Genomic DNA, 15,427 nt, shown 5'->3' with positions numbered 1-15,427 from the left:
TTTCCAGAACTACACTCAGTACATCCCCCTGTCTATATATGACCTGCAGACATGGATGGGCAGCCCCTCCATATTCGTCTACGACTGCTCCAACGCTGGTCTCATTGTCAAGTCCTTCAAACAGTTTGCCCTGCAGAGGGAGCAGGAGCTGGAGGTGAGGCCCTGAACACACTGGGCGGTGGGGGTGGCCATGGGGGACTATTGGCCTGGAGCTGTGGTTTTGTTTCTTTGGGTGGGGCAGGCTCAGAGTGCTCAGCGCAAGGTGGTGGGGTCCACGACAAAGAACTTGGAAAGGACTCAGGACAAGCTCTTGGGCTTATTTTTACACCTCGTTTTACCCAGCATCATTTTTAATCCGAATTTTAATTAAGCGATAAAATTAATAGAGTTGAATTGTGCTTCAGTGGGCTCTGCCTTCGAGATAAATGTGAAAATAAAGCAGACACATTTATTTTTGGAGAAATGGACCCCTGTCTGGGCACAGTCTTCAGTTCCACCCGCATCTTAGTTATTGACCTCATTTTTTGTCTTTTGTGTTGGAAAAAACCCCTACTACGCTAAATACAGAAAACAAAACAGCTACAGCTGCCGTTGGTGCCTTCCATTTAAAGAACTGGAGAGCCTGTGTAGTGCTCTGATCGTGAAGAAACGTTTTACTTGGTTGTTTTAATTAATATTTGATGTTTGAATTAAACAGTGACTTCTAAAGAGAAACTGAAGAGGCACTTTCAGTTAAGAGGCCTCCATCCTATGGCCTGCACAAGAGTGAGAATAAAATATTCTGCAGCCTCCAGGAGGTCATGAATTCCAACTGGTTGCAGTGCAGGAAATTCTCAATTCAGGAACAGAAATGGCACTGAGTACATGTTTCCTCAAGCCTTTTTGGGTCTATCCAATTTTAATGTATTGTTATGTTTTTCACATTTCATCAGAGGATATTGCTGAAATAATCAGCAATAAAATTTGAAATTCTACTTGGGAGAACTTAACATGTCATACAGTTAATTTATAAATATTTTATAAATTAAAATGTTTATAAATTAAGCCCTTATGCAGAACTTTGCACCAGAGTGACTGATAAATTACCCTTTATCCCAGTGCCACAAGTTGTTATTGTTATTATTATTATTTGCATTCTAGAATAAGAGAAGGGAAAGGTCAAGTTTTATATCATTAAATTTTTACCTTGCTTTTAGGCATTTCATCTAAGTTTATCCAAGGGATAGGTTATCTTATGAGTGCTAAAAACTCAAAGCACCAAGAGGTAATTGCTTTTCCTCGCATCAAGTAATAAATCTTGAAAAAATATTTTTTTTGTTTTCCATTTAAAATGTGTAAATAAAAATGCCAAAGAATCCAGCCTGATATTTATCCCCAACTTATGAGCTTCAGGGTGATTAAGGAAAGACCAATACATCCACCTTTGTTAATTAAAACATGTTAAATAGGGCTTCGCTGGTGGCACAGTGGTTGAGAGTCCGCCTGCCCATGCAGGGGACACGGGGTTAGTGCCCCGGTCCGGGAAGATCCCACATGCTGCGCAGCGGCTGGGCCCGTGAGCCATGGCCACTGAGCCTGCGCGTCCGGAGCCTGTGCTCCGCAACGGGAGAGGCCACAGTAGTGAGAGGCCCGCGTACTTCAAAAAAAAACAAAAAACAAAAAAAACATGTTAAATATAGTCCCTCTCCCACCCTTCTCAGCAGAAGACAAGCATTTCCCTCTTATGCTCTAGCACTTGGAGTATCTGCTCTGTCGGTTCTGTAAATGTTCTCTGTATGTTGCCAAGGATTAATCAGCCTAAGAAACTGTTCATTTCATTGAATGCGACAAAAAAGTTTTCCATGCATCTTTTTGGGGTGAGGAGGGAAATGTTTAATTGACTAATTCCTAATGGAGGAGAATAAATGAAAAATATGTTATCTGAAGTGGCAAATAGATGGCAATGCAAAGTTATACCATATGTTTTATAATTAGCTCTGACTTTTATCTTCATTCTTTTCTTAATTACAGTGCAGATAAGTCTTACGGTTTTCCATTACACTTACTATTATTGGCTGTTGTTCAGCTGGTCTCTTGCATCAACAGCGGAAATTAAAATGATAAAATTGGCTCCCAGCTAATATCTTAATGTTCATGTTAGTTATTATTTTTATCTGCTGTAGAAACAGCAACCCTGTGTGGCCTCTTAGGTTTATTCTTTTAAAAAATTCTTTCCCTGTCTGCAGTTGGCCAGATTCTTTGTAAATTTATGATACATTTTAACACTTTTATTGGGTAGATGATAACATGAAACTGAAAAAAACTGGCGGGTAAAATGGTTTGTGCCAGAGTTTAAAAAATAAAGAGGGTAAAAATGATTAAATATAATGCAAGAAAATAGTTACCTGGACCAGAAAGCCTCCAAGTAATAAACATTAACACAAATATGAGTGACATAAATTTTAAGAGAGGGTTATCAGCTTTCATATTCTTGGACTTCCATCTCAAAGGAATACTGCAGGTGAAGTAGAAGATGCCTCCATGAAAGCATGGCATAAATTATTGCACACAATTGAAACTTCATCATAGCCAGGAAAAATGCATGTCTGTCCCTCAGTAATGGTCTCTACATTTTTCCTTGTGTCATATTGCTTTGTAATTTGAAAACTAAGGAAAGTCTTCAGTTCTCTCTGCTTTCCATGTTTTTTTTTTTAAGATAAATTTTTTTTGTGTGTGTGTGTGTGCGGTACGTGGACCTCTCACTGTTGTGACCTCTTCCGTTGTGGAGCATAGGCTCCAGATGCGCAGGCTCAGCGGCCATGGCTCACAGGCCCAGCCGCTCCGCGGCATGTGGGATCCTCCCAGACCGGGGCACGAACCCGTGTCCCCTGCATCAGCAGGCGGACTCTCAACCACTGCGCCACCAGGGAAGCCCTAAGATAAATATTTTTATTTTTACTAAATTAGTATATGCCATGATTTTAAAAATTAAATAGTACCAAGGGTTTATAATGAATGAAATATGCCCTGGCCCACACCTCCTTGGCCAAGACTCTGCTACTATAGGGAACCTATTTTAACTGTTTATATTTCTAGTTCCTCTATGAGTATCTCTATAAATGTAAATAATATGCTTATACTACTACTGCTTGATTCATAAATTTTAGATTATCAGGCTTTCTGCTACTGTATAAACCAAAAACAGAGTTGCCATTAGTAAATTCTATTTAAAGAATTGGAGAAATTATATAGAACTTTGATAGTAAAGAGACATGTTACATAGTTTTAAGTCATATTTGTTGTTTGTATTAAATTGTGAATTCTAAAGAGAAATTGAAGAGGGTGAGTCACTAACTGCCCCCTCCTGTTTCCCCACTGCAATTTAGTTGTGTCACTACATTTGGATTCCCTATACTTTGTAACCTTTGCAATTTGAAATAATACCCTGACGTTTTTATTTCTAGTTTCGTCAGTAATCAGTACTATCCTCTGGCTTTAGGTTCTTAGCTTCCTTGGACTTTCTTTTACCTCTGGACCTTTCCAACTTCTGTCATCTGCACTTTTATGATTATTCTCTAGTCTCTGACCATAATTAAGTCCCCATGCTTTGTGTATGAGTTGATTCTAAAATATGACAAATATTAAACTTCAACTCCCTGATTATGACCATGTAAATATTGTTCATTGAATGGCTAAATAGGGTGCTATGCTTTCCATTTTTGTAACAGTTTTTGTTTCTTTGATTTTCCTGAAGATTTTCTCTTTTCTTATTGAATTAGATCTTTAACATTTCCTCAGTTCCTAAATTTGCAAGGGTAGTATTGAATCTCAGAATATACCTCTTCCCAAAGTTTCTTCTTTCCCAGCTCTCCACTGCCTGCTTCAATCAGCTGTTCTAAATGGGCCTGCTCCAAAGCTGTCATCCTGGGATTTCTCCTTATCACTCTCCTGGAAGCATCCACTGTTTTCTAGATCCCACCTCTGTCTCTTTCTCAGTTTTCTCCTTTGTTCTGCTAGGGCAAATCCTCAAATAACAACCCAAGAACTGATGTATGGGAGTAATTTTTCTCAGGCTTTAAGTGTTTGCATTTGGACTGCTTTTAGCTGAAAGTAATGAAAAATCTCACTATTGCTTTCTAAACAAGTAACAGTTTGTCATTTTTGCTAAGATCTCTGAGGCAAATGATTTAATTATTCAGCAGTACCATTAGGGACCCAGGCTGTTTTTAATCTCTACACTCTGATGTTTTATCTTGATGGTTACAGTACATTCTTCCACGTTGAGCCTGGATGAGGTGGGGACAGGGCAGAGCTATCACATTTGTCTCTCTTGTTAGGAAAGCAAGTGCAGATATGAGACCCTTATGTCTCATTAGCTAAAGCTGGGTCATATGCGATGTGCCCCGCCCCTCATAGTTGGGGCGGGGGGTGGCAAAAGGGAGTGGAGTTGGGATGAGTACTGGTCTGTCTGACAGTGAGTGTCAGCTATATTGCATGTGTTATTGTCTTCATTTTGTCCACATGCATTATGGACAGTTTGGGTATGGAATTTTAGGCTGTTTTCACTAAACTATATCACCCTTACTTCTTGCAATAGATGAGAAGGTGGCCTTGTTGTAGCCATAACCAAGAATTCATGATAAAAGCCAGAGAAGGAGTATTTATATCCACAGTACACGGTATATATGTTGAGAGAGAAAGAGAGAATTCAGATTTCTTTTTTTTTTTTTGCAACAGCTTTTATCTTGGTTATAAAATCTTTGTAACTAGAAGAGGAGACTAAATCTTCAGTGGATTCTCTTTGAAATAGTCTTTATTAAGTCTTATCCATTAGTTCTACTTCCATTGGATATTTCCCACGGGCAGTTATGATTCTTCTCTTCACTGAAGACAGCAATGAAGCAGGGGTCAAATCTCGGCCTTTTCCTCTCTTTCTTTGGAGGCAGGGAGGTGAGTTGGTGTCTGGTGGTGGGAACAGGATTGCCTCTCTTTTACAGAGACTGATGGGGCTGAGCTGTATCCCAGTAAGACTTGATCCTCAGCACGATCATCCTCGTTGGTGTAGGATGGGAGCCCAGATAGTTTCTTGGTGGCAGCCACAGCGGTGGTGGGACAATTTCTTCCCCCAAGGATGGTCGACATGCTTTGAGGGAGTCTGTTGTTGAGGTTCAGGCCATCACTCTGGTGGCACCATTCTCTCCTCTTACTGCCTGTTTGTACTTGGCAAGGCTCTTCTCATGATGCCTCCAAATGAATCATGTTTTGTTTTGTTTTGTTTTTTGTTTTTTTTGTTTTTTTTTTTTGGCTGCACCGCGTGGCGTGCAGGTTCTTAGTCCCCTGACCAGGGATTGAACCCATGCCCCCTGCAGTGGAAGCAAGGAGTCTTAACCACTGGACCGCCAGGGCAGTTCCGCGAATCATGTTTTGATCTGACAATCTGTAAACTTCCTTGTGTGACCCACTCCTGCTGGCTCCAGCAGTAGCATCCAGCAGCTCAGGACCTTGTCCAGCGGATACTCATTTTCACAGAAACAGGCTTGGTCCTGCAGCATCACTGGATTCGCAGTGACTTAACCACCCTATTTTCCGTTTGAAATCCTGTATTCGACTTGATATTTATGACACATTATTCTCATGTATTCATCAGTGTGGCTAAATTTTATGCCAAGTGTTTAAACTAATTGTAACAAAAATGACTAACATCAAAATCTTCAGGTTTCTTCAAAAAATGTCAAATGTGCATCCCATAGAACTAGAGAATTCATATTTGGAAACCTGTGGTTCCTTTGCTACTGTTGTAGATAGCACGTTGTGTGGATGTCTGTGGAATTCGAAAATATTGGGCTGACCAAAAAGTTTGTTTGGGTTTTTCCGTAACATCTTATGGAAAAACCCAAACGAAGCTTTTGGCCAACCCAACAGAAGTCGACGCTCTGTGTTAAGGTTAATATTTGTAGTGTTACAATGTCTGTCTGTGATTTTTGAATATCACATGTTAATTCTAAGGTTATCTTTAGAAAGGTATGTGTCTTGGATGACTGCTTACTAAATGGAGTTTGTGTGTGTGAATTTGTGAACATTCTCCGTGGACTTGCTGTCGGGGTGTTCATGCTACAAAACAGGGGTCCACGGTGCTGATTCTACACGGAGCTCAGGCTTGTCCGTCTCTAGCTTTCACGTTATAATTTTTTTCATGTCTCCATTCTTTCTCTTCTATAGCTTCATAGTTACCATTTGTAGGTAGTAGGGAAACAGGAAGTCTGTTATGTGATAATCTTATTTATTTTCTCTTTACTTTTTAAATGATATTAATTTGAAGGGAAGCTACCCATTGTTGCTGTGTGCCCATGGCGGGGAAGGCAGGTGGCTTCCTGGGGCACCCTTGCTCACAGTGCAGAGAGCATTCTACCTCTGGGAGCCGGTGACGACACTAGCCACCCTAGTTTTCCCCAGACACATCAGCAACTCTCTTTAAAGAAGAATACCACCACGTGCTTCCTGGGGAGGGGTGGCTGTGGTGGTTGCAGGACACCTGGCTTCGGGCACAAGGGCGAGCAGGGGGCTGTCCTGATGGTAGGTCTTCAGGGGAGCCTCGCCATCCTGCTGCGCCACCCCCGGCTTCAGCGGTGAACCACCTTCCCCGCTTGCTTCTCTGCACACACTCTGTGCAGGTCCATGCCCTTTTCTTTAATAAAGGCGGGCCAAGTTCACCCCTCTGTACCTTATACTCTATGTATAGCAAGCTATATAGCAAGCTGTAACAATTCGTAAGAGTGAATATTTTCAAAACAAATATCAATAAGAAACCTATTATGTAGTTGAAACACTCCCTCCACAGCACACACACATTTGTAATTTAAGGAGAAATGCTACCATGTCCACTGTTTATAGGAGAGTAAGTGGGGGTAAACCTGTAAACAAATACAGCAGAAATCCCTTTCATTGGGCTGCACACAGCCACCCAGAGCACCCGGCTGGAGAAAATAAAGCCATGATGGAAATGAAGAGTGGAATGGGAGGCTGGTCCTCCGAGTGCTCTGGGAGCTGACGTGCTAACCAGAAAGTGGAAGGGGTCACAGAAACACGCTGATGAGAAAAGCAGCCTCTAGAAGATCAGGACCCTTACCGCCACTGAGAGCTGGTGAGAGAGGAGGGGGCCGTGCAAGATGGAGAGGCAGCATCAGGGGAGGCCAGAACACCTGACGGCCTTAGCTGATGGACACTACCTACTACCGCCTTTTATTTGTGCGACCCTTTGTGGTTTGCAGAGCACTTTTTACATTTAGTCCAGTCATCAGCCTGTGCAACAGAGGATGGTACATAAGCAGTCTCCAGAGTCTTTGCTACTATGCACCTGTGAACAATCCCTTCTGCAGTTTGTACCAGGAGATCCAGTTTTTTTCTGTTGGCACCTTTTACTATTCCTAGTCCTGGAATTTGAAAGCTTTGGGTGAAAGAAAAGTGATTTCGCTGCATTAAAAATTCAGAAACTCTCATCTCTTGTCTGTAGATTAAATGAAATCCACAGACAAGCAAATTGTATTATTAATACAGTCAACTTTCAGGGTATAACTAAAATTCTACTTCCCTGAGCCTGAAATCTTTCTCAGCTGACCTCATATAGCAAATTTTTATGCAGTTAATTTGACAATTAATTATGTATTGTCTTGCAGTATCTCTTCTATTGGCATTGTCAGCTATATTTAAGTCTATTATGTAAACCTATCAAGGATGCTTCATATGAAGTAGTTGCTTAGTAATTATTTATGGATTTGGTCTCATAAATAACTGTACATTTGAATAAACTACCTTTAGTTGTCTTCCTTAGATGTATCTATGATTCACTGAATATGTTTAATCTTTGGTTGATTTGTATGAAATGTAAAAAGAAACAAAGTAAAAATTATTCACCCAAATCCATGAATATAGTATACTTTTTGCAGCCATCATAAAACTGGGAGCTTCTTCAAGTTAAGTCTTAGAATTTAATTTTTTTTCCTAATTTCGTCTATTTTAAAATATGCCAGAAATTGCTTAATGTCCTGGACCCCAGATCATGACCAACACCCTGGGATATCGTGAGGGTACTGTGGTTCCCAGCAGGACCCATCTGCATGGTCCTGCTTGCTATCACAGGAGGACCTCTCCTCCATCAGCCAGAGGCTATGGAGGTAATGGCCCGATGTTCTCTCACAAAGGATCTGTGGTAGCACAGACCATGGTGTTTCTGGTGGCAACCAGAAAAATGGCAGCACTAAACTGGGTGATCACAGAGCCATGCATGGGGAGAAGGGCAGGTGGGAAGTTACCAACCCACTTGAGGGGAGGGACAAGAAGGTAAGTGGTTTTTCTTAACACAGGGGTCAGAAGCAAGGAAAAGATATTAGTTCTCACTAGTCCTCCTCAACATTATACAATAAGACTTTTGCAATATGGCAAGGGAAAAAAACAGAAGGTATACAGACTGGGAAAAAGGAAGTTAAGCTATCTTTTTTTTGAAGATGAAACAGTTATATTTGTTGAATGTCAATCATAAAGATCTAATTGACAGTAACTGAACACTCCAACCAACAGCAGCAGCAAAATACACAAGTGTCCATAGAGCATCCATCAAGATATATCATATCCTGGGTCATAAAGCAAACCTCAACATATTTTAAATAAGTGAAACCACACAAGTGTGCTCTTTGACCATGGTAGAATCAACTAGAAGTCAGCGATAAAAAGACAACAGAAAAATCTCAGAAAAAAAAAGAACACGTAATTGATGGGTTAGAAGTCTCAAGGGAAATTAAAGAAATTTTAGGGAATTACATTAACTGAATGAAAATGAATGTACATCAGAAAACTAAAAATAGAATTACCATATGATCCAGCAGTTCCACTCCTGGGCGTATATCCAGAAAAACTATAATTGAAAAAGATACATGTACCCCTATGTTCATAGCAGCACTATTCACAATAGCCAAGACATGGAAGCAACCTAAATGTCCATCGACAGATGAATGGATAAAGAAGATATGGTATATACATACAATGGAATACTACTCAGCCATAAAAACGAAGGAAATAATGCCATTTGCAGCAACATAGATGCAACTAGAGATTACCATACTAAGTGAAGTAAGTCAGAAAGAGAAAGATAAATACCGTATGATGTCACTTATATGTGGAATCTAAAATATGACACAAATGAACCTATCTACGAAACAGAAACAGACTCATGGACATACGGAACAGACTTGTGGTTGCTAAGGGGGAGGGGGAAGGGGGAGGGATGGCGTAGGAGGTTGGGGTTAGCAGATGTAAGCTATTATATATAGAATGGATAAACAACAAGGTCCTACTGTATAGCACAGGGAACTATATTCAATATCCTATGATAAACCATAGTCAAAAAGAATATAAGAAAAAAATGTTTATATATATGTATAACTGAGTCACTTTGCTGTATAGCAGAAATGAATACGATGTTGTATATCAACTACACTTCAATTAAAAAATAAATAGAAAAAAAAAGGAAAATGAATGTACGACATGTCAGTACTGATAAGATGCAGCTAGGACTTCCCTGGTGGTGCAGTGGTTAAGAATTCACTTGCCATTGCAGGGGACATGGGTTCGATCCCTGGTCCGGGAAGATCCCACATGCCGTGGAGCAACTAAGCCCGTGTGCCACAACTACTGAGCCTGTGCTCTAGAGCCCATGCTCTGCAACAAGAGAAGCCACTGCAGTGAGAAGCCCGCACACCACAACAAAGAGTAGCCCCTGCTCACCGCAACTAGAGAAAGCCCGCGTGTACTAACAAAGACCCAACGCAGCCAAAAATTTAAAAAAAAAAAAGATGCAGCTAAAGCAATTGAAAGGGAAATTTATAGCACTAGATCCTTATGCTAGAAAATAGGAAAAGTATCAAATTATAAGTTCCTCCCTGTATTAATCAATTTGGGCTACTGTAACAAAATACTACAGACTGGGTAGCTTCTAAACAACAGAAAGTTATTTCTCTCAGTTCTGGAGGCTGGACAGTCCAAGATCACAGTGCAGCTTGATCAGGTGAGGGCCCTTTTCCTAGTTTATGGCCAGGCCTTCTCGCTGTGTCCTCACATGGTAGAAGGGGTCAGAGAGCTCTCAGGCTGCTTTTGTAAGGACACTAATCCCATTCAAGAGGGCTTCACCCTCATGCATTAATCACCACCCAAAGGCCCCACCTTCTAGTACTATCACCTTTGAGGGTTAGGATTTCAACATGTGAATTTTGGGGGAACACAAACATTCAGACCATAGCACTACCTCAAGAAACTAGAAAAGGAGAGCAAAATAACCCCAAAGCAATCAGAAGAAAGAAAATGATGATAAGAACAGAAATCATTGAAATGTAAAACAGAAAAAGAGAAAACTCCATGAAACAAAAAGCTGATTCTCAGGAATAATCAATAAAATGGATAAATCTCTAGCAAGACTAACAAACATAGAAGGAGAAGATTCAGGATCGTACAGCCATTGAAAGAATAATAAGGGAATAACATGAACAACTTTACATTCATAAATTTGACAACTTCAAAGAAATGGACCAATTCCTCTAAAACCACAAACTACCAAATCCACCCAAGATGAAATAGATAATGTGAGTGGTCAAGAAATTAAATTTGTAATTTAAAAGTTCCTGAAAGGAAATCTCCAGACTCAGCTAGTTTCACTAGAGAATTCTACCAAATATTTAAAGAATTAACACCAGTTTTACAGTCTCTTCCAGAAAATAGAACAGGGAGGAAACACTTCCCAATTCATTTTATGAGGTCATTATTACCCTGATGCCAAAATGGATACACATTACAAAAGAAAAAAAAAGCTGCAGACCTCTATCTCTCACAAACTTAGATGCAAAAGTCCTCAACAAAATAATAGCAAATCAGTTCTAGCAATCCATAAAAAGAATTATGTTCTACGACTGAGATTTATTCCAGGTATGCAAGTCTGGCTTAATATTCAAAAAAATCAGTTGATGTAATCCATCATACCAACAGACTAAAGAAGAACGATCATATGATCATATCAGTTGACACAAAGCTTTTGACAAAATCCATCACCTTTTCATGATTAAAAAAAACCTAACAAACCACCTCTTAGCAAATGAGGGCTAGAGGGGAGCTTCTTCAGCTTGATAAAGAACATCTGTAAACCTACAGCTGTCATCATCCTTAATGGTAAGAGACCACGTTTTCCCCCTAAGGTCGGGAACAAGGCAAGGCTGTCCATTCTCACCATTCTTACTCAACATAGTACCGGAAGTTCTAGCCAGCACAATAAGGTAAGAAAAGGACATCATCAGTCACTAGGGAAACAAATCAAAACTACACTGAGGTGCACTTCACATCCACTAGGATGGGTAGAATAAAAAAGATAGATAATTACATGTCCTGGCCAGGATGTAGAGGAATTTGAACCCTCACACAGTGCTAGTGGGAAGGTAAAATGGTGCAGCCACCTTGGAAAACAGTCTGGCAGTTCCTCAAATGTTAAACTTGGAGCTGCAGACGACCTAGCAGTTCCACTCCTATGTTTATACCCAGGAGACTTGATGTGTCCACACAAAAACCTGTACACAGATGTTCACAGCAGCATTATTCACAGTAGCCCCCAATGGAAATTCTCTTCTTGATGTAAAGGATTGTGGAATTTTTTAGTATCTCCTTGTTTTTAGTTATCTAAGAGTAATAGTGGAGAAATCTGGTTATAATTTCTAATTAATCATCTTTACTGAGTTATAGAATGATTCTAGAGCATTTTAGAAAATGATTGCTAACAACTAAATGGCTTTAAAATAGTGGACGGTCCATTTAGGCAAACTCTCAGGATAATCATGTTCTTTAGCCGCCCTATAGGGGAAATATTGGGGGGGGTTCTCGGTATGATTACAAGTCTTCCTCCAACAAAGACGACTCCTGCTCTCTTGGCCTAGATTTCATAGTTCCCAGCAATAGGTACCACTTCTTTTTAAATTACTATTTAATATTTGATATATATAGAATTATATAAATTATATATTAAAAATTACTACTGCCACTTTGTATCTGCTATTTTTAGTACAGTATCTGTCGCATGATAGATGCTCCATTAACAACTTTGAAATGAGCTGGGTAAGCAATACCTGATTCCTTTACAGATCTCAGTCTCTCTCTGAACTTTGTAAAAATGTCCACTGTAAGTAGGTGTTATTGAATTGAGAATAAAAATTGCTTTAAGCTAGAACTGGAATTATTACCAAGTAGATGTTATTTTCAGAAAGTCGCTTGGTAAAGACTCCTCTGAAATAAATTATTGCCTTCATCTCTTTATCAAGATGTCTTGTATATGTATATGGAGAACAGAAGCGGCACAATGGCAGAGTTTCATTTAGAAAATGAGAGGTGTAGGTGCTCCCGCTGCAACCCCCACTCACCTCCAGCCGTGCTTCTGGAGCGGGTGGTTCCGGGCCTGTGTGAGCTGCTTGGCCAGCCTTCCCATGAGCTCTGAGTGCATGAGTGCCACGTTATCCACACGTGTGGAAGAGGTAGCAGATGTCTTTCTTGGATCTGGTTGCTGTGTATCACATCTGAAGATTTTTCTGGATCCTTCCCAAATCCTCCAGAAGGCTCTAGTGAGCTTTTTTTTTTTTTTTTTTTTTTGCGGTATGCGGGCCTCTCACTGTTGTGGCCTCTCCTGTTGCGGAGCACAGACTCCGGACGCGCAGGCTCAGCGGCCATGGCTTACGGGCCCAGCCGCTCCGCAGCATGTGGGATCCTCCTGGACCAGGGCACGAACCCGTGTCCCCTGCATCGGCAGGTGGACTCTCAACCACTGCGCCACCAGGGAAGCCCTCTAGTGAGCTTTTAATGATTAAAGTTTTCCTGGTGTTTGAGCCTCTAGGTTCTCCAGGAGAAGCCCCTTTGGGTAAAAGTGCATCTGGGGTGTGCCCTTCAGGGTGAGTGGTGGCTCCCAGCTGGACCTGTTCTCTTCTCAGCCTGGGTGCCTTTGAAAAGTCCTCTGAATCACTGGTAGTTAGGTTTACATGCAAGCTGTTTCCAAAGACTAATTTCAATTAAAAGGTCAATATCTTAGATAAATACAAAACCAAAACAATATATTGGAAGTAGCTCATCTGTTGGGTTTTGTTTTGTTTTGTTTTTTTGTATTCCTGGGTTAGCAGCTTGAAAAATGAATCGTTGGTGGAATTGTTTGTCTTGAATGTCATTTTTTAAAAATGTTACTGATTCTAATTAACCCCAGCACAGAGCTGTCATGTGCCCAGTGGTGACAACAGGTCCCATATGAGTCTGAGGGGACTATTATTGTGTGTTACCACACTTCAGATTATCTGTAGCCACATTTAATGCTTTCTGCCAGTTTATACATCAGCATACTGCAAGGGGCTTAAGAAATAGAGGTTTCTATCAATGATCACTGTGAATTGGGAAATTTAGTTTCTAGTGGACTTACTTGGGATGAAGATGTTCCTGCATCGTCTCCCTGTCTCCTTGTGCCTCCTCTGCCTCAGGTACTTTGCAAGGCTCTGGGCCAAATGCTCGTGGACCACAAGGTGCAGCCCGAGGCAGACCTAACACAGAGGCACTGAGCAGATCGCTACCTGCCAGCACCACCCGGCTGTGTCAGGGCTACGGGAGCGCTGCCTCCACAGAGGACAGGGCACAGACGTCCTGACATCAGCAGAAATGCCCTTAACCCACCGAGCACCCCACGTGGCTGCCAGGGCATGGGAACCCACCCCACCCCCGCCTCCCCCTGGGGGCCTGTGTCTAAGGCCGGCTTGGGAGAAAGGTGGCCTTGGTGTGACACACTGCTTCACTTCTGAGAGCCTGAGGCTGTAGAAGCTCAGTGACAGGCAACAGCAAAGATGGAAGGGCTGCAGCATTTGGGGGCTGTAGCCAGAGGACCTGCTCTTCGCTTCTCAGAAAGTAAATTTACTGTGGAAGCAGATTATAGACAGAGAAGTTAAAACTAGTAACCCACACCAACATTTAAGAATATTGAATCTTGGTTTTACATAAATGATTGTTTCTTCCTACATTGTTTCCTGTAATCATCACGTCTGTGCGCAGTTGTGGTAAGGCTTGCAAGAAGCATGTGCATTGGCTTCAGTCCCAGGCCACCTCTCCAATGCCCCTTTCACCGTTGAAGACTGTGCACTCTGTTCCCCTCCCGGAGCCTGACCCATTGCCGATGTCATCCTCCCTCCTGGGCTGGGGAGAACGCACTTCCACAGAGCACACAAGTCGAGACCACTTCCGGCAGGCTCCCCTGGCTCTGACACATCTGCAGCCTCTGCGTCTTTCCGTCTTTCCGCATGACTCAGGTCTGATAAGCCGCAGACCCACACGGCACCCAGACCCGACATCTTTCCTAGCGTGTTGTCACAGCAGACCTGGAAACTAATTTCCTGTGTGGAGCAGGTTGCTTCACTGGTGCTATTTTAGATTGTAGAGCTGGAGCCAAGGAAAGGATTAAAAGTGATTCTGCCTTCCCTTTTCTCTGTGCTTTAAAAAACCCACTCTGCTGATGGTTGTACAATGTGAGTGTACCTAACGCCACTGACCGTACAAATAAAATGGGTAAGATGGTAACTTTTATATTATGTATATTTTGCCACAATAAAAAACCCCTTCCTCTAGAAATTGCAGTTTTTATTTAGTATTAAGTATACTAGAATTTGATTTGTATTCTGGATTTACTATTCCTTCTATTAATAATCTGAAGAGGTTATTAATAGAAGTACTGCTTTTACTGCCTTCCATTTGAGAAGGTTTTATCAGCATTAATAATGACAACACTTTACATGTCGTAATCAATGTTAGGTATATATGAGTGAACACAGCTTTGTGTGTATTTAACTTACAAAGTTCACCCGAGACTGCTGTTTGGAAAAGACCCTGCAGAGCACTCATGTTAGTGTCACAGGTGTGTGGTATAGATTCAGGAGGGTCCGGATGGGATGAGGGAGTGGAAAACGGCCCTCAGGCCAGGACCAGCTTCCCGTACTCATGACTAGGACTCGCCCGGTGACCGGCAGTTCACGTCATTTCTTGGGGTCTCTGTTTCCTCATTGTAGAAGGTTTTTAAAATTGGAAAGAAGACTTACCTCATGGGGATGTTGTAAAAAGCAAATGAAATAATAGCCAGTGTGAAAAAGACACAATCATGCAGACATAGGGGATTATTAGTAAGGAGCAAAACCCAAGACACATAAACATTCTTTTCAAGTTGGGAAACAAACGAGCAGCCGTCAGTGATTAAAATTATCCCTTCCTGCCCCATCTGTCCTCCTCAATGCCATCATCACCTGAAACCCCAGCCCCTGGTCTTCATGGAGCCCCGCCCCCTGGCGTTTATAACCCAGGAGTCCTTAAAAAGTGATTTGGGGCTGGAGCTTGTGGTCGACTCCAGGAGAGG

At 41.5% G+C, this 15,427-nt stretch overlaps 1 protein-coding gene across 6 annotated transcripts in view; it reads left to right on the top strand.

Moving 5' to 3' along the window:
- RPTOR (regulatory associated protein of MTOR complex 1) overlaps positions 1-15,427 on the top strand; it is a 342,781-nt gene that overhangs the window by 170,555 nt on the left and 156,799 nt on the right. For all 6 annotated transcript variants that reach the window (XM_067715878.1, XM_067715876.1, XM_067715877.1 and 3 more), the window contains exon 5: positions 8-154. In XM_067715878.1, the coding sequence (XP_067571979.1) occupies positions 8-154 (147 nt within the window). The remainder of the gene's footprint in view (positions 1-7; positions 155-15,427) is intronic.

Source organism: Pseudorca crassidens, chromosome 19 (assembly GCF_039906515.1).
Source record: "Pseudorca crassidens isolate mPseCra1 chromosome 19, mPseCra1.hap1, whole genome shotgun sequence".
Lineage (NCBI taxonomy): Eukaryota > Metazoa > Chordata > Mammalia > Artiodactyla > Delphinidae > Pseudorca > Pseudorca crassidens.
The sequence above is the reverse complement of the archived record's forward strand: the minus strand, read 5'-3'. Positions and strand labels throughout refer to the sequence as shown.